A 25115-nucleotide genomic window follows, 5' to 3' on the forward strand; every position below is an offset into this window, starting at 1 on the left:
TTGCACGTACGATATAAAAAGCTATTTATTTGCCTTCGACTGAGGTCTCAAAGTGATTTTGAATGGGACCACCACACCGTGTAAATTGCGCCTCAATATGGACAAAAACAGTGATTTTTTTAGTTTATCAATTTGCCCTTGTAAAAAAAATTAGGAGCACCAGTTATCTGAAAAAAAAATTGTGTAAAGGTATTTTTATTGTTAAAAGATTCGTAGAGAACGCATTTTTATACGATAAAAACATGAAACGTTCAGGCAAACTTTCTTGAGGCATGTATGACAGAATAATTGCACTAACTTTATTGTTCTTCGAACAACTTAGACATAAGCTATTGGTCTCCATCTAATCCAAATTTATAAACATAACAGGAAGTGATACCCCAGTATTTTTTGAAAAACTATACATAAACGACATTCTTTGAAATTAGGACCGCTTCGACGTGACTAACAATTTTTTCTCTCCGAAATATTCTAGCACATCACTGTTTTTTTTTTGCGAAAATTTTCGAGTGAATTTGAAATGGCTGCCACAAGGACCGGGACGTTTGACGTGGAATGACCCAAAGTGATTAGCTTTATTGGGGAACTAACATACTTCAAAAATCGAGATGTCCCCCATATTTGATTGCTCGGTATGCTTATGTGCTATCGGCGAAATATTAATGTCATCCGTCACGTGCAAGTTTTATTTCGATGGTAAACTTTGTGCAAAAACGCAATGAAAAACTGAGTGCCCTGCGACATCGACACTAGGGCTACGGTTTCGATGTGATACATTCCACACATATAATTCTGAGTGATGGTGCGCTAGTAGCAATGTCGTGTACGATCCGAGAGTTCTTATTGCAGCGCCGACTGGCGCGGACGCCTCGAAATGCTCCCACTCCTCACGTCTGACCTTCGTTGCACCGTTGAATGATCTCTTGAAATTACATGACGCAAATCAACAATGAAAAAAGAAAGCGAAAGAAGGGAGCATCAACCAGCATGTTGGGGAAATGTAGGGAGCTGCAGTTGTCTCGTTGGAAGCGCGGAAAACTGCAATTAGTGTGTCGTTTCATTACTGGAACGCAACACGCGAACAACACCACAAGCTATAAAAGTGGGAGAGCGTATAAACAAATATTATCGCTAACAATTAACATGCAGGCATCGTTAATAGTGAACTCAGTTCCTCCGTACGCTTCTTTGCACCAGCGTGATATTGGGTTAATGCCGCCGTAACAACAAAGATGGGCATTACAATTGCTTCTAATAACGTACCCTACACTTTCCTTCGCATTACTGTGAGTGAGTTCTCATAAATATTGTGCCTAACGAAGAAAACGAGCCATCACGTTTAAACTTTCTTTCATTCATGGCGAGGGTCTCGTTCTGGCAGATGTTATGCCTTGAGGTGGTATGCGAGGGATTAATAGTCAGTTACCATCTCAAAATAAGTCACGCAGTGCGCGACTCCAAACAGGAAGGAAAAAGTGTTCCACACTCGTCGTAATGGCAGCAGGTGGCATTGACTGACGCTCCCGCATTCAAAGACACATAAAATAGACAGGCTGAGGACTGCCATCGTAGCTCAGTTGTTAGAGCATCGGACGTGTTATTCGAAGTTCGCAGGTTCGGACCTTGCTGGTGGAAAGTTGTCGTTTGGCCCGTTTTCACTCGTGAAATTTACATAACTACTTCCAATAACGCCACTGGATACTTTCCCTGGGTTTATCGTCTTTGAGATTGCAATAATATAGTATCTAGCAGAAGAAGTGTAAGCGTAGCAGCTGTGCCTCACGTCACTCCTTTTAGTGGAGAAGTAGTCAGCTGTGGCGCGACCTGGAAGTGACTGCGAGCAAGTGCTCCGAGCACTAAAAATGGTGGACTTGCCAGACGTTTTGAATCATGCTAGTATCCGTTCTAGTTACCAGTGATGAAATTCAATAAATTTGAGTTCGTCTCTTAGTTGCGTTTGGGTCGCGAATCGCTGATGGGGTTGATAGCTATAGCTACGCGTGGATGCAATAGTGCTGACCTGAGTAAATGTGATGTCAGTGTTATTTAACTTGTACGCGGGCAAGGTAGTGTTAACGTTACAGTAAATACCGCTCAGCGTGGCCGGTTTCCACGCAGCGCCGTAACAGCTGTCGTGGATGCGCATCGAACCGTAGTGGCACATACGCACGCGCACACACGGGAGACACTTTACACCATGTGCCACATTGATGGAGCTCGCCGCCCCGTAGAAGCCACGTGCCCGTCTTGCTTGAATGTAGTACAGCAAGAGCGGCGCGCTTGATTGCGCCTGCGCCACTTCGATTCAATGCGCAGTTACGTGAAATGCACCGGCGCTCCACAGACCACTGGCACGGTGAGTGGTGTTTACCTTAACAATGAACACCACTGTACATGTGCCGCATTGAATAGAAGTAACGTTCCTACTATTTTGCAATTTTTAGGCAATGTAACTGCTCGTTAACGCAACTGTACTGCAGATATGGGCAGCTGTCACGCGCGTTTCAAACACGTGTACCCGACTACTTCTGTCTCGAAGAGTAGTGACAGTGTTGTGCTCGGCGAAGAGCTTGAAAGCTTCTGCAACAACTTGATATTTATACGCGTAATACTGTCTCAGGAATCAGCTTGCTAACATCACTAGCGTGACACTATACTATAGTATAGTGCCGGAGCACTGTGAAACTGCACACATACAGGTGATGTGTCACTGGCACCATTGCCACATCGTCTATGCGGCATGGCGGAGACCTGGAGCAATTTTAAAACCATAGAATATATGCATCCGCTTCTGTGTCAGCTGGAGTGTTTGGTGGTGATCACGTCGCTGTGGAATTACCTATTATCAATATTTGGTTAAGATATTGTTCTTTTTCATACTTCGCACAACACACGTTCTACTATGTGGGAAAGCAAAATGCAAACATATTTTTTTTATTTTGAACACATTGAATAACTATGTCTTCCAAATTGCGCAGCAAAAAGGATAAGTTTTTGTTTAAAAACATGAGGCACCGTTGGAAGGGTACTGTTCAGTGTTCAGGCACATATACGTTAATGATCAAAAGATCACTAAGTACCTGATTTGCGTAGGTGTCGAACTTCTCCACTGTGTTATGTCTGTTCCGACCGTCGAATCCGCCCATGGCATAGATGATTTCGTTCAGTACGGCAACGCTGACGTAGCACCTAGGCATAAGGATACTAGTTTGAGATTATTTTAAAAAGGAGAATTTAGGAGCTGTGCTATACCGCTAGACAGATGCCTCAAATTCTCTCAATGGAGGATCGTGGTGGCAGAGAGTTGCATGTCGTGGTTATTCAGCAGGAAGTGTGATCGCATAGTAATACTGAAAATGTATAGAACACTTTCATCATGTTGTTACCGAATTCGCGTAAACATGATCTTAAATAATGCACACAGGATGTTAATTTGTTTTAAGCGTGTTATCGAGGTGAGTCGGTGTACATCTACAACTTTTAGATTGTGGCGCTTACGAAAACAGCTTAAGGAGAGTTGTCTAAAAACAAATTAGCGTTGAGAATACCAGCTTTACTTCCTTATCTCCTAGCGCGTCAATGGAACCAAGAAACTAGAACACGAGGCAATTTTCGAATATGTCTTCAAGTGCCCAATGAAGGTGAGCAATGCCTCATGCGCAATGATCGCTGCACGATGGGACGTCTGCATTTTAGGCGGGTAGGAACAGGTTGGATTCCCGGTGCCGACCACACATTCAGTGGTTTTCCTAATGGGAGGAGGAGTACAACAGTTTGGCACTCGGATTTTTTATGGGTACACATCTTAAGGTGGCCCCATAAGAATCTGCAAAGGGCCGTGAGCCCACCTTGATCCACCGCAACGTCGGTGAAATAGTTACGCATTCACCGCTGCGGTAGGGGGCCGAGAATTGTTGTCACAAGATATGTGCCAGTAAAATGGCTACTAGCGCAATTCTGGCTTGTTGCTCGGCAAAACGAAGTATATACATGTAAACTATGAAAAGCACTTACGCTGTCGGAAATAGTTGGCATCGGACCTCCAGACCTAAATATAACGTCATACTCGTTTGTTCTGGCAACTATTTCAGTTGTTAGTAGCCTTTCTTTCAATACCGCTTTTTTAGCGGCCATCTTTTAGTGCAACTTTAAACCAATGAATTCAAACGAGCTTTCCAAGCTTTCAATTGTGCTATATTTATTGATTTCTGAAGGACTCTTGCGTGTTATTCGTCTTTTTCATTGTGGAAAAGTCAATCCCACTGAGGTATGAGTGGCGTCATCATGGTGTTTCTTCAGTTCTGTAAAAAAAGCAACACCTTTGCCGCTGAATCAAAGCAATGAACGCGATAGCGAGAAATGGGAAGGTCACGCGAAGAATGGCAACCATATCGAAACATGCCTCACGTTTCTCACGCACGAAACACGCACGAAACGTATTCACAGCTGCAGATTGACGCGAACAAGCTTCCCAGTTATTACTTCGCTGTGTCTGCAAAGCGCGAAGGTGGTACAACGATTGCAGTGACCTTCGTGTGCCCAGTAACTACAACAGAGTTGTTCCGACGAAACTCTAAAGACTCGTTCCCACAGACGGCCGGGCGGCCAAAGCGGTGAGGCGGCAACGCGGAAAGCGGGAAAAACCTCCTCTCCAGGCGGCGAAGGCGGGAGAAAAACCAGGCGGCAAGGGTGATCGCTCTCAGAGAAATTTTTTGCCGCCTGTCAAGGCTCGCCGCTTTGCCGCAACCAATTGCAACGCCACGCAGCGGAGGCGTGGTGGTGGCGCGGGTGTACGTTTTGGAGAAGCACCGACACGTCATAGCGACACGTGGGCGAAATCCCGAGATGCCCACCTCTTCTGCCATGCGGCCAGACGAAGGAGGCCTGCGGTCTGAACAGATTCACGCACTCGCCGCCTCGCCACTTCGGAAATCCCGCTTCGCCGCTTTGCCGCGCCGCCTTCGATGTGAATGAGCGTTAAAACTAACCAAGACGTACGATTCTCCCTTTGCAAGATAAGGGTGCGCGATTGAGCGTATACCCTCTTATTATCTACGCGGGCCAAAGTACGCGTGGCAGTTTAGAGCTGCCACGCGCAAGGCCGCGTTCACACTGATCATTCCGGTTGCAGAAAGTGCTCCGAATCCGGTTCGGCGGCGGCGAGATTTGCCGAAAGAGCCTCTCCACGCCGATCGCTCTCGTACCGATTTTTGCGGCGTCTGCCGCCGGATCGGTCACCACGGACCGATAGGAGCGCTAGTCAAAGAATTTTGAAAAATGGCGGCCAAGCCCTACTGACTTGTTATGCCGCAGTGCACGTAACTGAGTGTTGAAACCAACGAGAGTTTAACCTACTCTGTGCCTACTTCACATCCGTATTTCGTGGAAGAGGTGACCGAGCTTGCTGTGGGCGTGACCGAGCTTGTTGCGGTCTTGCAGAGCAAAACGAACCCACCAACGCCGCTGGCGTCGGTGGTTTTTTCTGCTCTTCGTGCATCACAAGACAGCCACTTGCCAGCAACTCAAGCAGTACTGTCTTTTCTTGCTTCTTGCGTACGAAAATCATCGAAGTATACACCACCGGATATCGTAGTGACGTTTGCGAGCCGCGACAACAACTGGGTGACAGGTGGTGGTGGAAACATATTTATTTATTTAATTACATGAAATTTTCTGCGGAGAAGCTCCGAGTAGTCGGACATGCTTGGCTTGCGGTGGGGGGGCCCTTAGTCGAGGGCTCCGCTTGCAGCAGCCGCTCTGCGGGCCCGGTTGATCAGACTCAATTGATCTTCCAGGTTCTCGCTGGCCAGCAGCTCCTCCCATCGCTCCGCTGTTGGATTTTGTACTGGTTGTAAGGCTGTAATGGCCTGACACTCCCACGTGACGTGGTACAGAGTGGCTTTAGCTAAACACCATGGGCAGAGAGGAGAGTATGCCGAGGGGTGCATTTTACTCAGGATGTGCAAATTTGGAAACGTGCCGGTTTGAATTTGCCTCCAGCTGACCGATTCCTCTTTATTTAGTGTTCGGTGTGGTAGCCAATAAGCTTTCCTAAGTCCTCTGTAATGGTTTAGGATGGCCGAATAGTCGCAAGGGACCGGAATGAGTTCCTCAGGGGCGGAGTTGAAAGGTGCTCGGCTCGCATACCCTCGAGCTACCCTATCCGCTGCCTGATTCCCCTCCAGTCCCATGTGGCCCGGAGTCCATATAATCCGATGCCATATTCTGAGTGGATGTGTAATGGAATGCTCGCCAGTGTCTGTAACGCTCATGATGACGCTGAGAGCGGGTTGGCTGATGCGCCTCTGTAGGTAGTTGCGGCAAGCTGCTTGAGAGTCCGTGAGAACTGTCAGCGACCTTCGTTGTCTGTAGCCGAGGGCGAGAGCGAGCGCGATGGCAGTTTCTTCAGCATCGGTGATGTTGCGACACCGCACGGAAGCGCTGGTACGTTCTGTGAGTGTGTGGTCCACGACTCTGGCTACAGCCTTATTGTTTGCATGGTCGTAGTTGGCGGTGTCAACATAGTACGTAGTGTTTTTGTGTGCATAAGTTCGCTCGAGAGCTTCCACTCTGGCTTCCCTCCGGCCCTGATGTAGTCGGGGATCCATATTGCGGGGGATGGGAGCGACCTTATAAGTGGCACGAAGTTGGTCCGGAATGGGCTTGCGACGAGCTGCGTCGTGAAACTGGCTGATGTAGCCGAGGCGTAGGAGCAGGTCACGGCCTGTAGGTGTTTGCTTGAGCCGTTGCAGTTGTGTGGCGAGTTGCGCTTCACAAAGTTCTTCAAAGGTGTTGTGTAGGCCCAATTCGAGGAGCTTGCTAGAAGGAGTACCCGGTGGTAGCTTGAGTGCCGCTTTGTAGGCCTTGCGGAGCTTTGCGTCTACTTGGCCCTGTTCGCTCTTGGTGAGGCGCTGGTAGGGCAAACTGTATGTCACCCTACTGACCACGAGGCTACGTATGAGTTTCAGGGTGTCCTCCTCGCGCATGCCATGGCGACGAGTGGCTACCCGAGATATCATTCGGGCCACTTGCAGTGTAGTGGTGCGGAGAAGGGAAAGTGTGTGATTCACATGGCGGTTCGACTGTACCCACATGCCTAATATTCGAATGGTGGATTTCTCTGGGATTTGTTTGCCAGCAAGGACAACCTGGAGGCGGGAGCCTTGGTTGTTTTGCGTCGATGGTGGGATCCTGCGTCGATAAATTCGTAGAAGCTCAGATTTTTCTGTTGCACAGGCCAGGCCTCGTGCCTGCGCGTATTGTTCGACGCATGTGGCTGCCTGCTGCAGGTTATATTCTTTTTCTCCAAGGGACCCCCGCGTGGCCCAGACGGTGATATCGTCCGCATACATTGCGTGATGAATGCCATCGATGCGGTGGAGTTCATGTGCCAGGCCAACCATAGCTACATTAAAGAGTAGCGGGGAAATCACTGAGCCCTGTGGGGTGCCCTTGTTCGGAACCTTGATAACATCTGATCGGATGGAGCCGAGACCGACTGTGGCAGTGCGGTCCGACAAGAAGGCGTGAACATAACTGTAGACGCGCTGCCCACAATGAAGGGCCTCGAGGCCCTCAAGTATGGCCTGGTGGCTAACGTTATCAAATGCGCCCTTAATGTCTGAAGTCAAGATAATGTTTTATCCTTGCTGGGGGGCGTTATCAATGACTTCTTTTCATTGTAGCCGTACATCTTGCGTTGAAAGATGTGCCCGGAACCCGTACATTGAGTGCGGGAAAAGGTCATTGTCTTCGAGGTAATCTTGCACGCGATTAGTGATGACGCGCTCGAAGAGTTTACCAAGGCAGGGAGTGAGGGATATTGGTCGGAGGTTTTCGATCTGAAGTTTTTTGCCCGGCTTCGGTATCATTATGACCTCCGCGTGCTTCCATTCAGGAGGAAGCGTGCCACGTTGCCAATGATCATTGAAAAATGCCGTGATTTCTTGTACGGCGCTGTCGTTGAGGTTCCTGGTAAGGGAGTACGTGGTTCCGTCTGCCCCAGCAGCTGTGTTGCGATTGCTGCTGCGAATGGCTGCGTAAACTTCGTCCACCGTTATTGGTCGGTCGAGAGTGTCATTGGCACGTCCACGATACGCAGCTTGAGATGCGGGTGGGTAGAAATCGCCAAAGCATTTTCGCCGGACTTGATCCAGCAGCTCATCGTCAGTACCCTCAAAGGCGTGTATGAGGCGCATGACTGACTTATTCGTCTCATTTTTTGTGCGAGTGGGGTCCATCAAAGCGCGCAAAATGTGCCACGTGCAGGCCGTGCCCAATGAGCCTCGAAGAGAGTCGCTAAACTGGGCCCAATTGAGTCGCGCCAGTTCTGTAGCGTACTGCTCTGCCTGAGTGGTGAGTGTGGTGATCCTTAGCTTGAGGCGTCGGTTATGTTTTTGCGTCCTCCATCTGCGGATGAGGCTCCTTCGGGCTTCCCACAGATGTAGCAGATGGCCGTCCACTTCCGGCAGTGCAGGTGTTCTGTTAATGGTGGTGGTCCAACGCTCTCGAATTTCTTTAAGTTGGGTGCACCAGTCGGTGAGGCTTGTGAGGCTGTCGAGTGAATATTCGCTCTCACGACGAAAGGCGTCCCAGTTTGTGATGCGTGCTTCTCTAATAGACCGACGCGCGGCGCTCTCTGTAACTTTTGTGCGGAGAATGAAGTGGTCGCTTCCCAAGGATTCCTGCAGGTTGTCCCAGTTATAGTTTGCACGGCCACGGGCGAAGGTGAGATCGGGGCAAGTGTCCCTGCACACACTGTTGCTGATCCGGGTAGGGAACGCGGGATCCGTAAGCAGTTCAAGCTGAAATTTTTCAGTGGCAGCCGCAAGCTGTTTGCCTTTGACATCCGAACGGTTGTAACCCCAGCGTTCGTCGAGAGCGTTGAAGTCGCCGAGCAGTAAGAGTTCTTTTCCCTGGGCCAATCGGCAGGCACCTTGGACGAGGGCATGGAAATCAGTGTTTTTTGCTTTGGGGCGCTATATACGTTGACAATGATGATGCTTCGCTTTTCTCCTTTCTTTTTTTGCCTGAGAACTAGCTCCACAATCACATGTTCTATGTTGGTGTCTGGGATATTGTCTAAGCCAACTGCGGTTAGCGCTTTGTCAATCAGGATGGCCGCTTTGCCCTTTGTTTGACTATTATAGGACTCATAACCTGAAAATATGGGTGGCGTTCCGGGCTCCTGAAGCGCTATGACATCTGGCCGAGCAAGGTGTGTGATAATGTACTGTTGGAGGAGGCTCCGCTTTCTGCGGAAACCGCGGCAGTTCCATTGCCAGACTTCTAAATGTTCGCCAATGAGTGGGGCTGTGCTGCCCATGGTTAATTCGTTGAGTGGAAAGGCGTGGGTATCGGAATCTCGGCTTGCGACGCCGATGTAGGAGTGAGGGTGAGGGCGCTGGGTGTCAATGCGGGGGTAGCGAGGATTTCGGATGCATGTGATTCCAATCCTAGTCTATGGTAACCTTGATCTGTCGTGGCGTGCGAGCTACGAGTGGCCCTCTTTTTGCGTATGTTTTCGCCTGTTTCAGCAATTTGCGCCTCGAAGCGTGTCTCGAGAGAGTCGAGGCGTTCTCCGAACTGCGTGAATACGGCACTGAATTGTTGCGATAGCTGCTGCGCGAGCGTTGAGAGCATTTCGCGCAACTCTTCGCGTGTGACTGTGGTGCCCGACGCAGCAGGAATTGATAGCGCCGTTTTAGGGGTCTTCTGTCTCTTGGGGGAGGTTGGGTTTTTTTTTTTCGGGGGAGTCGGGCGGCGATCCAAGACGCGCCATTAGGGCATGAAGTTGAGAACTGTCCTTTGCTTGACGTGCCCTGACGGCCGCGAGCTCCTGTTTGAGTTTTATGTTTTCCGCGAGAAGGTGTTCGTATGCGGTGGACAGGGTATTGAGTGGAGCGATGGGAGGATCTACATTTGCTGACCAGCTCACCTTATTGTCGGCACCGGCTGATGGAGTGGGATTGGGCTTCTCATTATGCTTGCTGGAGGCGTGCTGGGACTGTTGACAGGTGGGTTGCTGCTGCTGCAGCTGCCCCTTGGTCATCTGGTTCTTCGGATGTTGTCGCTGCTGTGGTTGCTGCTGTTGGCCAGGTTCCACAGAAGGGAGGGGCGGGAAGGACTGTGACCTCGAGCGTGAGCGGGAGTGGCTGCATGAGGTCTCGTTTTCCTTGCTGAACCACCTACGCATGGGAGTGGGTGGGTTACGATGGGGGTTGCGACCCCTGGCTGGTGCTGCTGGTCGAAGAGGTGGCCGTGGGCGCGGGCCCTTCAGTCTCTGAGAGCACTCTTTCGCGCCCGTTAAGTGGGCATCTCCACACAAGTGACATTTGGGAGCACAGGGGTGACCGTCAACGGGGTTGAGGATACCACACTGCCGACACACGGGAGTGTTTGGCGTGGGGCATACGTCTGAGCGGTGCCCCGGTTGTAAGCAGACTTGGCAGGCTTGTCGCGTCGGCTTGTACGGATGGCAGGCCACCTCCCCACCGTAATACAGTACATATCGGGGCAGAAGGGGGCCTTCAAAAGTGATCACGGCAGATTTGGTAGCACCAAGCATTCGTGCATTGTGCACTGTCACTCCCTGCGTGCGCACGTGGAGGTTGGCGGTGAGTTCTTCCGGAGTTGTGCCAGGGTCTATCCCATGAATAACTCCCCGCAAGGTGCCCTCAGGGGCCGCTACATAGGTATTGAATTCGTAGGTCTTCCTCTCAAGCGTGAGGGTGGTGATCCGACGAAGAATTTCGGCCGTCTCAACATGTGGCGTGCTGGTAATGATGATGTTCGACCGGGGCGAGTACGTATAATGAAATGATCACCAGTACAATGTTGTCGTGAATTGCCCGCCAGTGCTACGGCTCGGGAGGTTTGATGCGTAGTGAAGTTCCGAATGGCCAGGCCCTTTTTCGGGCGCATGATGATCTTTATGTCCGTGCGTGGAAGCGGCGGCAGCTTCCGTCGTAGCTGGCGCGGCTTCGTTACGGGTGGTGGTGTTCGCGCCGGTGCGACGCCGGCCGCGTCTGCCTGCGCAGCAGGAGCGCTCGCACCCGCAGCTGCCCCGGCGTTGACGTGGCTGGGCGGAGTGCTTGCAGGACCGGCCGGCTGCATCAATTCCGCTCGAGCTTTGTCGAATTTTTTCTGGCGCTGACGCTGGCGACGGGAAATCGCCAGTTTTCAATTGGCGTCGGTGTCGCTCGCCGGTCCCAGCGATGCTGACGATGTAGGATGGTGCACGGCAATTTCATCTTCGCTTGCCGAGGTGAGCTCGTCGAAGTCGAGAGATTCCGTGTTAACATGGGTGTCGTTGGGGCTGAATGCAGGTTGAACGCATCCGGTAGTAGTCACGTCAGGAGTTGGCGTAGTGCTAGCGTCCATATTGTTGTGGAAGGGGTCCCGCTGTTAGGCCTAGTCACCCGTACTCGCACAGGCGAGCTGGGTCGACGCTAAGGCCCAGCGGCCCAGCGCTCACATGGGTTCTTCTGAAGGCGATAGAGCAAAATGGAGATGCTCCACAGCCTCGGGAAGGGTGTGCGGTTCCCTGGACAGTTAAAACTTGATGATCCGACACAGTGGCGGCGACGATATCGAAGTAATCCGGTCAACGAGAGCACACGTTCGGCGGAGCGCATGCGACGCGCGTCCGCTCGCTCCGGCGTCCAAGCGCGTCTCCTACTACGAGGGACGCACAAGCCACGTCATAAGAGCTTCGCCCCTAAAAACGAACGCGCTTGTGGCAGCGTTCCGGCAGGTGGGCTGAGCTTCGGGGCTGCACGAGAACTGCCCTATAAAAACCAACGCCTCGTGCTCTCCGCTGCCTAACGGCTGGCAGCCTGAGCGAATCAAACTGGGTGACAGCGCATCCATCCCGCGTTCGCCCCGTAGTAGATGGCATATTCGGCGTCTCGGGGTGCGTCCAGTGCGAACAACGCTGCGTTTCGGTAGCAGGGGAATTTCGGTCGCTATAGAAAGCAGATGTTTCAGTGTGAACTAGGCCTAAGTGGCAGATATGAATAGCTTGCGGTTTGAACGTTGAAGTGGCCACCTCGCGGTGGCTCAGTGGTTAAGGCCTCGCATTAATGACGCGGAATTCCCACGTTCGAGTCGTTTTTCAGGAATTTTTTTTTCTTTCTTGCGTTTTCAGATGTATAGATACGTATACATATACGGTGCATGACGCTGACGTCGACGCCGATGCCCACGCCGATGCTGGCGGTGAAATACAGCCGAGAGTGTGTATATAATTGCTATCCCAATAAAACAAATAACAGTCAGAGCCTTCACATCGCTGTAAAGAGGTAAGCCAGTGAAACTGCGCTGCAGGCAGTCGCGGATGCACGTCGTTGTCACGCCCTTTTGCATTTCTGTGCGCGATGGCACTCCTTTCAGTTGCCCCTCTTACCCACGCGTTTTGAAACAAGCTTCGAGTCAAACCCCACCTTTCACTTGGCCGAGCTAAGGTCCCTAGATGAAACAAGTTTCCAAGGTAGCGACACCCTCCCTTTTCCTCCTCGCTTATTTACCTGAAGCGCCCCCTAGAAGTTTTAAAACTTTCATCCAAAAGCGAATGTTTGGGTTCTGTTGCTACGGTGAATAGATGTAAATGAAACAAAATGGAATGAAATAAGACGTAGAATAAACAGTTACCTTTATGAACATAAACGGCGCGACACAAGAGCAAGCGGGATGTGCGTTACTCAACCGGCAACGTTGGGCAGTTCTATACTTTACACCATTAGCCCTGGCGTCTCGCGTAGTACATTTTAGTTCCACTGCCGCGGTATTTCGTCCAGTTCTAACTAGCCACTTCTCCGATTGTGTTTTGTTCGTGCTGTGACACAGTGGACGTGCCTCTTGCTGGATCCTGTAAGTGGCCACAGGGCGTGACGTTGTGACGATTTATTACAACCGGCTTGTGCACACGCAAGAAAAAAAAAACTACGACCAGACTGCTACGAACACTCGTCCAGCAGCACTGAGATGACGTTTCCGTTTGGACAATCGTAATGCCAAGTGATTCTGATGCGGTGCTGGGAACTTCCTGAAAAGTGAGAGTTCTACTGGTGAGGTGTCTCGAAGCAGCGCGTTTTGGCTCAAGCGGGAACTGGTCAAGAGTGAAATGTTTCTGAAGGTGCGTTGATTACAACCTACAGCTGTTCTGTATACGTGCATACCCACATGCATTTGTACCAACTGGCATGCACTAGACACGCATTAGACGCGCGCCTGGCGTTTCAATAAAAACCGACAAGTGAACTCGCTTCGCAGATCCGCGTCGACATACGTTGACGGAGTTGCACGAAAGCATTCGCGTGAAATGGTTCATAGTTGCACTTCATGGTGCGCTTCATCTCGGAAAGCACGAGGTAAGTTGAAGAGAGCGAAACCATTTTCTGTTATTTACGGCAACGCAGCATTGCTGAAAAACGCAGATGTTGCATTGAACAAGCATGGCGAAACAATCTTGGTTGACTTAGCGCACACCGAAACGCTCCTCCTCTTCAGTTTATGTTCTGGCTACGATTTTGTCTTTGGTCACGGCGAGAATCCGGCTGGAGCCATATGCGCATGCGTACTCGTTTTGAACCTTTTGCATAATAATAAATAACACCACCAGCCATTTGCAAGATCACGTGCAAGTAATGCACCAATTACAGACGCAGATATCAGAGAAAAAGAGGAGTAATCGAGAGAGTGAGGAGGACGGCTCGAGAACACTGAGTGACGCTACCTTGTTTCATCTAGGGACCTTAGGCCGAGCTGAGCACAGTGCCACCGCTCGACCTAAAATGACGAAGGTGTTATCTCGAAATAATGCTGGCTTTCGCAATGAACATTTTTGCCGAGACGTGGATCTGACATCGCTGATCCCGAGTCAAGGCGGAGCGCTGAGTGAAGGCATGTCCTAGAATAAAGGAGTTAATTCTCCGAGCGATCGACACGCTTCTCGCCCGCAGGAAGTCTTAAAAGCAACTGCTGATCACCCTGCTAGCGCAATTAGTACGTCACGAGTAAAGTGAGCCCGGTGACTAGTGAGAAGTACCAACGCCGAGTATCACCAGAATTTTGAAAGATGCATCTGCATGCGTGAAAGGGAGTAAAGCACCTATGCTATAGCACTTTAACATAAACATTTACGTATCGGACACGTAAATTTGTCGTAGCCATTGTTTTTTCTTCAAACCTTATCAGCCAGGCCGTAAAAATGTCACCGAAAGTATGCTCACTACCTTTGACAGCACGTCGTTCGAACAGTTCGCAGTTTTACTGTCAATATATTATCATGCCTGGTCACATCTTAGTTTGCGGTTCAGTTTAACAGCCACAACACTTCTACACATATAAGAAAAAAAGTAAAAATAATGCCTAAAAATCGAATGAAGTGTGTCGATTATTTTCTTCACATAGCCTCAATCCGCTTTTATTTTCCAAAAAAGGCCCAGCGCGTCCACGCGTATCACCAAGTCAGAGAAGTCTAAACAGAGAGAGATCATTGTCTGCCGTAATAACGAAATCACAAGAGAAAGAATTATTGCTCTCTGCAGTAACGCCTCTGTGTACGATTGTACAGTTTTAACATTCGGACAAACATATATTACACTGCTGCGGAAAGTGCAACCTATTTTACTTGTGTTTTCATTTTTTCTATGACTAAAATTGTTGAAAGCTACAAAAGTTAGGAAGCATATCAAAACATGAATTTTTTGAAATAGAAATATGAAAATAAACCAGATCAGACGCTTTCTCTTGCTCTCTTCATTCTTTCTCTCCGTTGAGATTTGCTGCGCTGTCTTTTTTTTTAAAGTGCATTACCAGCTAGCCCTCTCTGATGCAATGCTTCAACATAAATGCCAAAAAAGGTACAAGTGAGTCTACCACACCTTTTGACGTGCATGGGATTGACAGAGCGCCACTCCTTGGTATGTGCGTTGAAGCATCGCACGCGGCTGTAGTAGTCTTCACCGTTGAAGCCTCCGATGACGTAGATTTCAAAGCCGACCACTGCGCACTTGTGATAGGCACAAGGTCCAAATGGGTCGGTGGTGTCTGCCTGCCCAAGTGGAGAAAGCGTTATTATTTAGAACACGACTCACTTGTTCAGCCGATTCCAAATTGATGAACTCCCGCGCTTGCCTATACGTGCTATTTGTGTCTCCTCCTTCGAACATTCTTTTCTTTCCAAGCTTACGTAAATCAACCTAATCAACTTTCTTGTGGCAGCTCATTACACGCGATACATTACACAGCCCACCCAAGAAACTCCAAACACTTCTTTGACGTTGATAATGTTATTTACCATATAATGTAGACCTTTAAAAAGAATAATAAATAGCTCATTACCAGCATCCTCGGCATGAATAGCTGACTAGTCTAGACCTCAACAACCAGCTTGTGCTACTAACCACTGCGTATTACTATGGTTTTCCGTAGTGAGGATACCACTCACCTAAAGCTGGGACGAAAGGTGAATCACTTTATGTTTCCTCTATTAACTACCTTCTAACGCACGGGCTTAAGGTATTAGGATGACTGTGAAGATGACCGGCGATACCAAGTAAGGGACCACTGCTCTCATTACTCATAGAAAACAGTACTGCCAATAATAGTACGGTAAGAGAAGTGATGATTATACAGTAAAGCGATTTGTTTTATGTTAGCGTCAGCAAGTAGATGAGCATCAAAAGCAATCGAATATTTGAAAGTCAAACCGAAATGCTTTCAAATAGTTCACCTGTTCACACGAAACAAATAATGTGACCTAACAAAAACTTGGATACCAATAAATATTGTAACGATGCTGCCGTGCCAGCTATACAAGCATCTACAGCGGGTAAAACATTTACTCAGCCGTCGTTGCGAACTTTGATAGTGGTTGGACTGTCGCACTTTATTGGCATGTTCCCGCTTTTTGCCGCACCCTGCCACTCCATCAGTCGAGGTGCTATGAGGGAGTGTGTCACTGGCAGGAGATGGTAGTTGTCTTCTTGCAAGTGAATTCCTCTTTACGAACGTCTTATGACTCGTCGTGACCGCGCTCACTGAGAACGTTGGCAAATACACTGACGACGCCTTTACGACTGATGACAAAAACCCAGTGCTATGACTATAAAAAACTTGATATGTCGAGTTCCTTGGCAGAAGTGAAGATTACACTGACGCTTTCCTTGCTCTATCAAATCCAGCGTGCTGATAGTGGAAGAATGTGATGTCCAAGTAGCCGCTGTACAGTAGTATATTTTTGGAAGCAGCTGGGTATGAGAGCGAAGCTGTGATACACTTACTTCAGCAAACGCTTTATTCGTTTGGGATGTACACGCTATAAAACATCGGTACAGAGTTTATAGGCGAACGCACGTCAATCCATCGGTCAGCCTTCGTGTCGTAGGTCTCGACGACGGCCGTTGGCCCTCCGGCATTCCAGCCTCCCACGATGAACACCACCTCACGCGGTATGCGTGGCCGGACGAACAGAGGCGTTGGCACCTGCTGATTGTGCACCATGACGTCGAGATCATAGAGGAAGCGAAGCGTCTCCACGACCAGGGGCCTGCGCATGCACGAACAACTTTTCGTAGTTGCATAGTTTCATACCAAACTCTTCGCGTTACAGTGCAATACCTAAGGCTTCATTATTCATGGCAAACAAGACTTGAACATAAATTTTTCAAACATTCCTCGCCGCTTCGAATACATTAGTTGTGAAATCGTTGAAACATTATCTTTGTAGCTTTCAAACCTAGCATATCTTCGTTAGAACAGCATAACCAAAAGACCTATATTGCGTGGGCAATGCTTCGAATCTTTCCTTATCTAATTGGGACGGGTTTGGGATGGTTATATCTACAAATATATCAATTTTCTTATCTAATTCAATAGGTTCCTCTCCTTCACACAGGTGACGTTGCCCACATAGGGAGATTTTTCAGTTTGTATATCAGAGCCAGCAGAGTCAGCAGCCTAGGCGAATTAGTGCGTTGAAAATCATTCGGCGAAGGTCAATAAAGTTGAAAGTTCACACTGGTCAACTAAGAGCTAAGTGTAAGAGGTCACTAAAATGAATGTATGGAGCTTAAGAACTCGTGAAATGGCCACACTGTAGTGCTGGCGGTAGAGACTCATTGAATAAAGAGGTGCTGAAATGAAAGATACATTTGATTGGCTCTCACAGAAGACCACCGCAGGGGAAGAGAAGACTCACACGCAAGGCATAAAAGTTATCCTGTGGCTCAATGGTACGAATGTTTCCGACTTGAGGCCAAAATCATGACTGCTCTGTAATATGCTTCTTATTCGTTTTATACCAGTCATTCTGCGTACCACTTCCTTCCTGAGGGCTTCACCTTTTCCATAGTTGCAGTCTGTCAGGTCGTTTCAAAACTAAAATCGCCCGACACCAAGCGTGCATGTGTGGTACTAGGCTGAAAATCCATCAGCCGCAACCCGCAAGATTATAAGATGCGTGGACAACGTACCTGCAAGCCTCGTCATCGGCCACGTACTTGCACGCCTTGATCTTTTCGACGAAGAAGTCTGTGTCCACAAGCCCCATGCGAACGCATTTGAAGAGTCGGGAGATATACTGCTTCCTGTTGTCGCTGTCGAAGTCAATCCAGCGAATCACCGCTTTCCAGACGGTCTCCTCCTTGATGACGTTAAGGTTCTCGTCCGACATAATGGCCTCCACTTCGTCAATCTCCAGGTGGAGCAGCTCCTCGCCTCTCTCAGACACCTCGATGAAGTTCTGCATCAAATAGCTGCGCAGAGAAGCACAGAAGGCTTTCGTATCAAACTAGAACGTACATTGGCGCTGCTAACTTCTTTGACACAGCCCACACACATAAATTAAGACACAAAATGAGAAATTAGTGTAGATAGTCTAGAGGGCCCGTAAGTTGCTCAGAGGACAAGATATCCTCGAGTGTGAACGTCCTTCTCAAACTTCGTTAGCCAACTAAAGGTTGTTATGCCTGCGAGTCCGCAGCGAACGTTCATGCCTCTGAAAAAAGCAATCTGTGTCAAGGCCAGCCCGCGAGCCGCCTGACGTGAACAACTCAACGGCGTAAACACGCGCGGCGCCACGTGCAGTGAGTCAGCGCAGCCAGCGAGCCTGTCGAGTAAACAACCGGCGTCTTCCTGTCTGGGGGGGGGGGTGACGAAATGCCTGGCGACGTCACTCGTCCTTGGGTGCAGCCACCTGCAGCGCAGCCTCTCCAGCTTCGATGAGAAAGAATGACGCGGCCCAGCAGTGACCTCATTGGAGGATTCTGACCTCGCGACCAGCGGTGCTTCTGGTTGGACATTTGGGTTGGACCCGGGGCATATAAAAGAAGCCCTGCGGCGCGTCGAGAGAGACCCCTTTGACAGCAGGCCCATTTGAGAGCAGACCTATGTGTTAGAGAGGAGAGCTCGGCTCTTCGAGTCTCTGTCGGCCCCAGTGCCGAATTTGTAATGCCTCTGTATATACGCTGTACATAAACCTTGTTTAACTCACCGTCGTCTCGTCCGCTCGTCTATCAGCTCTGCGCAGAAGCAGTCGCGAGCTGAGAAACCTACGCTACCAAACGGCTGGTGACCTTCCCGGCAGAGTTCAAAGCAGTGGCGCCTTCGGGACCGTGTTGGCGTCGCCGTCTTTCGAAACAGTGGTTGCAGCGGTGGGATTCGTAGCGCCTTTCGTAACGTCGTCGGAGGCGCGCGTCGCAACAGTGGTTGGCAGCTGCGGGATCGGCCGGCGTCAGCGACATCGATGCGGTGAGTGCCTGATGTTTTCCCCTCAGTTCACCAGACTACTCTAGCTCAGGTTATAGTAGATTAGAGAAGGGCTGTGTGAAGCATTGGAGTGAGCTTTGATCGTTTCAAGCCAAGTCGAAGCGCTTTGAAACCAAAGTTAATGCGGAGGTTGTAAACACAGGAGTGTTTAAAATTGCTTGCGCGTCTTGCTAGTAGGCTTGTAGTGGGTACGGCAAATAGATTCTTAACAGGGGCAAACAGCAAGAGGCTAGTGTGAACGATGGAGAACCCTAAAGTGAAGGAACTCATCAAAATTTGTGAGGAACTCGGCATTACTTTGGGCCGTGCGAAACGAACGCAAGCGATCCTTGAGATCATGAAGGATGAGGGAGTGTCGGCTGAAGAAGTCGATGAGGCCTGGGTGGATATCAAAGCACGCCGCGAGGAAGCTGAAAGGCGAGAAGCTCGCGAACGTGAAGAAGCTGAAAGGAGCGAACGTCGCGAGCGCGAGGAGGCCGAGAGACGGGAGCGCCTCGAGTTGAAACGAATAGAATTGGCAATACTGCAGTGTTCGCAGGCGCCTAGCGTAGCTTCTCCGACGATTCAGGTCAGCGGTTATAGAATTCGGGACCAACTGCCACCGTTCGTAGTAGGCGAGGACATGGCGAATTATCTCGTCAAGTTTGAACACGTCTGTGAGCGAAATGCTTTGGAGCGGTCTCTTTGGGCGCAGAACCTGTTAGCTCTACTTCCCAGCGAAGTGTCCGACGCGATAACTTGCTTGTCGAGGGAAGCGTTTGAGAGCTATGACGAGGTTAAGAAAGTGCTCTTGAGACGTTATAAGTTGTCGCCCGAGGCTTTCAGGCGAAGGTTCCAGTATGCTAAAAAGGGGAATGAGTCACACGTTGACTTCGCGTTTCGTCTTAAAGCTGATTTAGTTGAATGGTTCAAGGGCGAAGGTGTTTATGGCGACCGCGATAAAGTGGTGGAATGCGTTGCGTTGGAGCAATTCTACCGCTGCATCGAGGAGGATGTCAAACTTTGGCTGCAGGACAAACTTGGTGAAGTACAGCTAAACAAGGCAGCAGAGTGAGCTGAGGAGTATTATACTCGCCGAAAGTTGCATAGCAGGGCAGTGCGCGTAGAAAAGGATGAAAGGAAAGAGGGCTTTTCAAAAAAACCTGATCAACGGAAACCCGCTTCGCACCGTGATTTCAAGAAGGACCCGTCTCTTACGAAGGACACTGTAGGGGAAGGGCAAACGGATGCAGAGCAATCGAGTGAGGTTCCTAAACAACGCACTGATACCACACGGGCGTTTGAATCACGGAAGCCACTAATCTGCTACAACTGCAAAAAGGAAGGGCACATCGCGATAAACTGTAAGCAAAAGTTTGGTTTTGCAACAATCCGAGAATCGGAAAAGAACATGCGGTTGTTGGAGCGGTATATCCAAGAAATTAGTGTGAATGGGCAAACGTGTCGAGCACTTCGTGACTCAGCAGCAACCATGGATGTTGTCCATCTTTCATTGGTGTCTCCGGATGACTTTACAGGAGAATGCGCGTGGATCAGGCAAGTCGCCGAGGAGCAGAGTGCTTGCTTACCAATAGCTACGGTTGTCATTGAAGGCCCGTTCGGTAAGCTTCGCACCGAAGCGGCTGCTTCGCACCGAAGCGGCTGTGTCTGCCGCCCTTCCCGATCGTTTTCCTTATCTTTTCTCCAACAACTCAGAGGAGCTTCTCAAAGAGCAGGGTAAATCGTTCTTAGCGTACATGGCCCTCACGCGATCGCAACCGCGGAAGCTTTCGCAGGAGCTTGATCTTGTTCAATGCGATGAACTCTCAAGTGACCTTGTCGGCGGGTCAACGGAACCTCAGAGAGGAAATTGTCCGCGTGAGTCATGTGAGCAGTCACGCAAGCGGCCCGTCGCCGAAGTGACCGGCGCGGTTTCCGTAGAAAGGGGAGACGACATGGCGCCATTGAATCAGAGCGAGAGGGCTGCAACGCTCTCGCCTGTAGCGGAAAGTTGGAGTGAGCTGTCGAGGGTTGATCGAGAAACGCTCATTCGAGAGCAGCGTGAGGACCTCTCGATTAAAGCGCTAATAGAAAGCGTGAACTTAGGAAAAAAGAAAAAGAATGTTTCTTTGAGAAAGCAGGGCTTTTGTATCGGAGCTACACAAATGCGCAAGGTCGCAAGTATGAGCAGCTCTTGGTGCCACAAAAATATCGTCGCCAAGTATTGGAACTGGCGCATGAAAACGCATGGGCAGGGCATCTCGGCATAAAAAAAAACCAAGGCTAGAGTTTCCCTTGAGTTTTATTAGCCAAAATGCTGGAAGGATATCAAAGACATTGTACGCTCACGCGACACTTGTCAGAGAGCGGGGAAATCCACGGACAAGTGGAAGGCACCCATGAAGCTTGTGCCAATTATCACAGAACCTTTTCGGCGCCTAGTAATTGATATAGTAGGGCCATTGCCATAGTCAAGGCAAGGTTGTCGGTACATCCTGACGGCTCTCTGTGTAGCCACAAAATTTCCGGAAGCGATACCACTTAAGGAGCTCAATTCTCCTCATGTCGTGGATGCACTGCTATCTATATTTGCACGCGTCGGATTTACTTATGAAATCCAATGCGACAACGGTAGTGTCTTTACCAGCTGCCTTACCTCTACCTTTATGAATAAATGTGGAATAAAAGTAGTGCACAGTTCGATACATCACCCGCAATCTAATCCGGTAGACCGTATGCATTCCGTTCTGAAACGGATACTGAGAGCTCTCTGCTACGAGCACGAATGCGACTGAGAAGCGTGTATTCCGCCCGCTATGTTCGCTTTGAGATCAGCTCCTCATGAGAGCACTGGTTTTAGCCCTGCAGAGCTTGTGTATGGCAGGAGTTTGAGAACACCGTTGCGAATGCTACGCGAGTCCTGGGAGGGATTCGATGAGGACCCTAATGTAGTTGCGTATGTTTTAGACCTCCTTCAGAGGCTTGGAAAAACGAAAGATTTTGTGGAAAGCCACAAGAAGGCTGCACAAGTGTTGTCGAAGGAGTACTACGACAAATCGGCGAAGAAGCGCATATTTGAAGTTGGTAGTCAAGTAATGCTGCTGCGGCCGTCCAAAAAGAACAAGCTTGAGGTTCATTGGGAAGGGCCCGCCAAAGTAATATCGAAGCTTTCTGATACGAATTATGAAGTGAAATTAGGAAGGCGGCCGAACAAAATTTATCACAGTAAATTGATGAAACCATACGTTCAACGTCAAGCAGTCGTAAATTTACTTTTAAATGCTTCAGAGGAAGAGGGAGCAGAATTTTGGAGTTCCAGTGATGTACTCGAAAGGGGATCGGAGGTAATCTTGGAGCAGTTGAACCTAGAGCCTAGGTTAGGTGAAGTCCAGAAGGAGGACCTGAGAAAGATTGTTTTGGTGTTTGAAGACGTGTTTTCGGACTGTCACGGAAACATGACGGTGATCGAACACAATACCGAGCTAACCTGTGAGGAGTCAATCCGTAGCAAGCCGCATCGTTGTTCCCCCGTGCAACGTCGCAAGTATGAGCAGCTGTTGGTACCGCATAGGTATCGTCCGGTTAAGCTGTTGTTACCGCATAAGTGGCCGGTTACTGAGATGGAGCATGATGCTCCAACAGCACAACTTTGACGTTCGCTACAAAAAAAAGGAAAGCTATACGCTAATGCAGGTGCATTCAGCAGTGCGTTCTAGCTAGTACCTTCTCAACCTTTCGGTTTCTCGCTGGCGATTCGGGGCAACATTTTGACCTCATCACGACCTGAGCTGAGCGCTCTTGTCCAGAGTGAGCTCAAGGAGCCAACTTTATGTTGTATTCTAATTCGTTACGATGTTGTACGTGTAAAAAAATGAGTTCTCATTTAAGAGTCTTGTGTCTCACACGTGCCTCTTGATGTAGAAGGAACGAAATTTCGATAGACACGTAGCTAAGTATTACTATACTTTGTCTGGTGTTCTGTCGGGTGACCGAGGGCACTTGCTTGTGTCGTGTGTTGTCTGTTGTCGAACCGTTATTGGCAAGTTGCAGAACCATCGACAAGTGCTGAAACCAAGGATCGTCAGGAGAGACGAACGAAGCTGGTCGACAAGTTGTGGCGACAAGCCAGTGGAGCTGGGATCCGCCCTCAAGAATGAGATGTGTTCCCGGAACAGAGTCTGAAGCTGCATTCTCCCCATGGCCCTGATGTGTTCCCGGAACAGAGTCTGGAGCTGCATTCTCCCCATGGCCCTGGAGGCAAACCTGGAGGGACCTGGCGAACGAGCGCGCCTTACATCCGAGCCACGTAGAAGCAGCTCGTCTTTCCGGCGCATTGTCTGGCGGCGGGGGTGCTGTTATGCCTGCGAGTCCACAGCGAACGTTCATGCCCCTGAAAAAGGCAATCTGTGTCAAGGCCAGCCCGCGAGCCACCTGACGCGAACAACTCAACGGCGTAAACACGCGCGGCGCCTTTCTGGCGCGCACGTGCAGTGAGTCAGCGCAGCCAGCGAGCCCGTCGAGTAAACAACCGGCGTCTTCCTGTCTGGGGGGGGGGGGGGGGGGGTGACGAAATGCCTGGCGACGTCACTCGTCCTTGGGTGCAGCCACCTGCAGTGCAGCCTCTCCAGATTCCATGGGAAAGAATGACGCGGCCCAGCGGTGACCTCATTGGAGGATTCTGACCTCGCGACCAGCGGCGCTTCTGGTTGGACATTTGGGTTGGACCCGGGGCATATAAAAGAAGCCCTGCGGCGCGTCGAGAGAGACCTCTTTGACAGCAGGCCCATTTGAGAGCAGACCTATGTGTTTGAGAGGAGAGCTCGGCTCTTCGAGTCTCTGTCGGCCCCAGTGCCGAATTTGTAATGCCTCTGTATATACGCTGTACATAAACCTTGTTTAACTCACCGTCGTCTTGTCCGATCGTCTATCAGCTCTGCGCAGAAGCAGTCGCGAGCTTAGAAACCTACGCTACCAAGCGGCTGGTGACCTTCCCGGCGGAGTTCGAAGCAGTGGCGTCTTCGGGACCGTGTTGGCGTCGCCGTCTTTCGAAACAGAGGTTGCAGCGGTGAGATTCGTAGCGCCCTTCGTCACGTCGTCGGAGGTGCGCGTCGCAACAAGGTATGCTTATTCTCACTGTGTTATGAGCTCTTTCTCTCCCTTTCACTCTTGCATTTATTGTAACATTTTCTCCTACACGAAAGGAGTCGAGGTACTTTAATAAAAAAACAATTCTGTGAAAATTTACGATGACAGACAAGGTGATGCATCCACGCCGTTACAGTATTTGCATTAGTAAATGCTTTGAGATGACATAACGAATTGCAAGAATATATTGGTCAACTAAAAGACAAGTTTTAACAATAACTTCATTTGTGCGTATGCCTGCCCCCTTACTGGGTACAAATACAGCGCAAATAGCAAAGACAAAAGCAGCCCTGTCAAATTTCACATATTCAGACTAATGAGTGGAAATGTTCTTTTGTGAATAAAAACGTGTGCAAAAAAAAAGTTGCCGACGTCAAAACAAAAAAAAATCCGTTTTGCCGTATGTCAAGATTAACGCATGTGCACGGCTTGGGATTTTATGAACTACAGGTTTCCCCGCTTACTTTAATCCAACTGGCAGCCTAAATATTTCGCACGTCGTTGAAGTATTCTGAGGGCCAAACTATTTATTCCTTGTGCCAAACATTTAACCCAAGCACCAAGATATTTAATTCAAGTGCCAACTCAATTAGGCTGCGTGCCAGTGCGTTTAATCCAAGTGCCAGCATGTTAAATCCGATTGCCCACGGTTTCATTTCAGGTACCAGCCAGCTTAATCCATGCGCAAAAAGCAAAATATCGGGCGTAAAGGCAATAGCACAATTGAAACCCAGTTCCTACAATATTTAGGATAATAGCCACAAAGCATAACAAATCATTATTGTTTGTAATCACCACTAGTATTTGTGAAAAAAAAATTGCTGCCGTTGTTCGCTTGAGGCGTGTTTGTACTTCACTGTGTACATGCTTGTAGAAATGTGCTTGACCCGGGTGAAATCATTTTAATGGCAACGATAGAAAAAGTGAGAACATGCTAATGGCTATTTTCTTTTCATCACTAAAGCTCATAATTTGATTTGAATAGCACTGAATGATCGGGACAGGTCATGTATAGCGAAGGAAAGGCTATAGTTATTGGATTGCCGGAATGTATACCAAGATATAGAAAACCTGGCCCGATGCAGCGATGGGTCAAAAGCAGGTACATAATCAGGAAAATTAGGACGCCCTCACAGGGCAGAGTGAATTAGAGATAAATCAAAGGGGTTTGCGACCTGCAGTGCACATAAGACATAGACTCATAATCTTGATGCGGACAA

At 49.3% G+C, this 25115-nt stretch overlaps 1 protein-coding gene across 1 annotated transcript in view; it reads right to left on the bottom strand.

Annotated features, from left to right (window-relative positions):
* LOC119177936 (uncharacterized) overlaps positions 1-25115 on the bottom strand; it is a 101024-nt gene that overhangs the window by 62582 nt on the left and 13327 nt on the right. The window contains exons 3-6 of the mRNA XM_037429117.2: positions 17478-17759; positions 16360-16552; positions 14886-15055; positions 3081-3189 (exon numbers count right to left, since the gene is read on the bottom strand). Coding sequence (XP_037285014.2) covers positions 3081-3189; positions 14886-15055; positions 16360-16552; positions 17478-17759 — 754 coding nt within the window. The remainder of the gene's footprint in view (positions 1-3080; positions 3190-14885; positions 15056-16359; positions 16553-17477; positions 17760-25115) is intronic.

Source organism: Rhipicephalus microplus, chromosome 1 (assembly GCF_043290135.1).
Source record: "Rhipicephalus microplus isolate Deutch F79 chromosome 1, USDA_Rmic, whole genome shotgun sequence".
Lineage (NCBI taxonomy): Eukaryota > Metazoa > Arthropoda > Arachnida > Ixodida > Ixodidae > Rhipicephalus > Rhipicephalus microplus.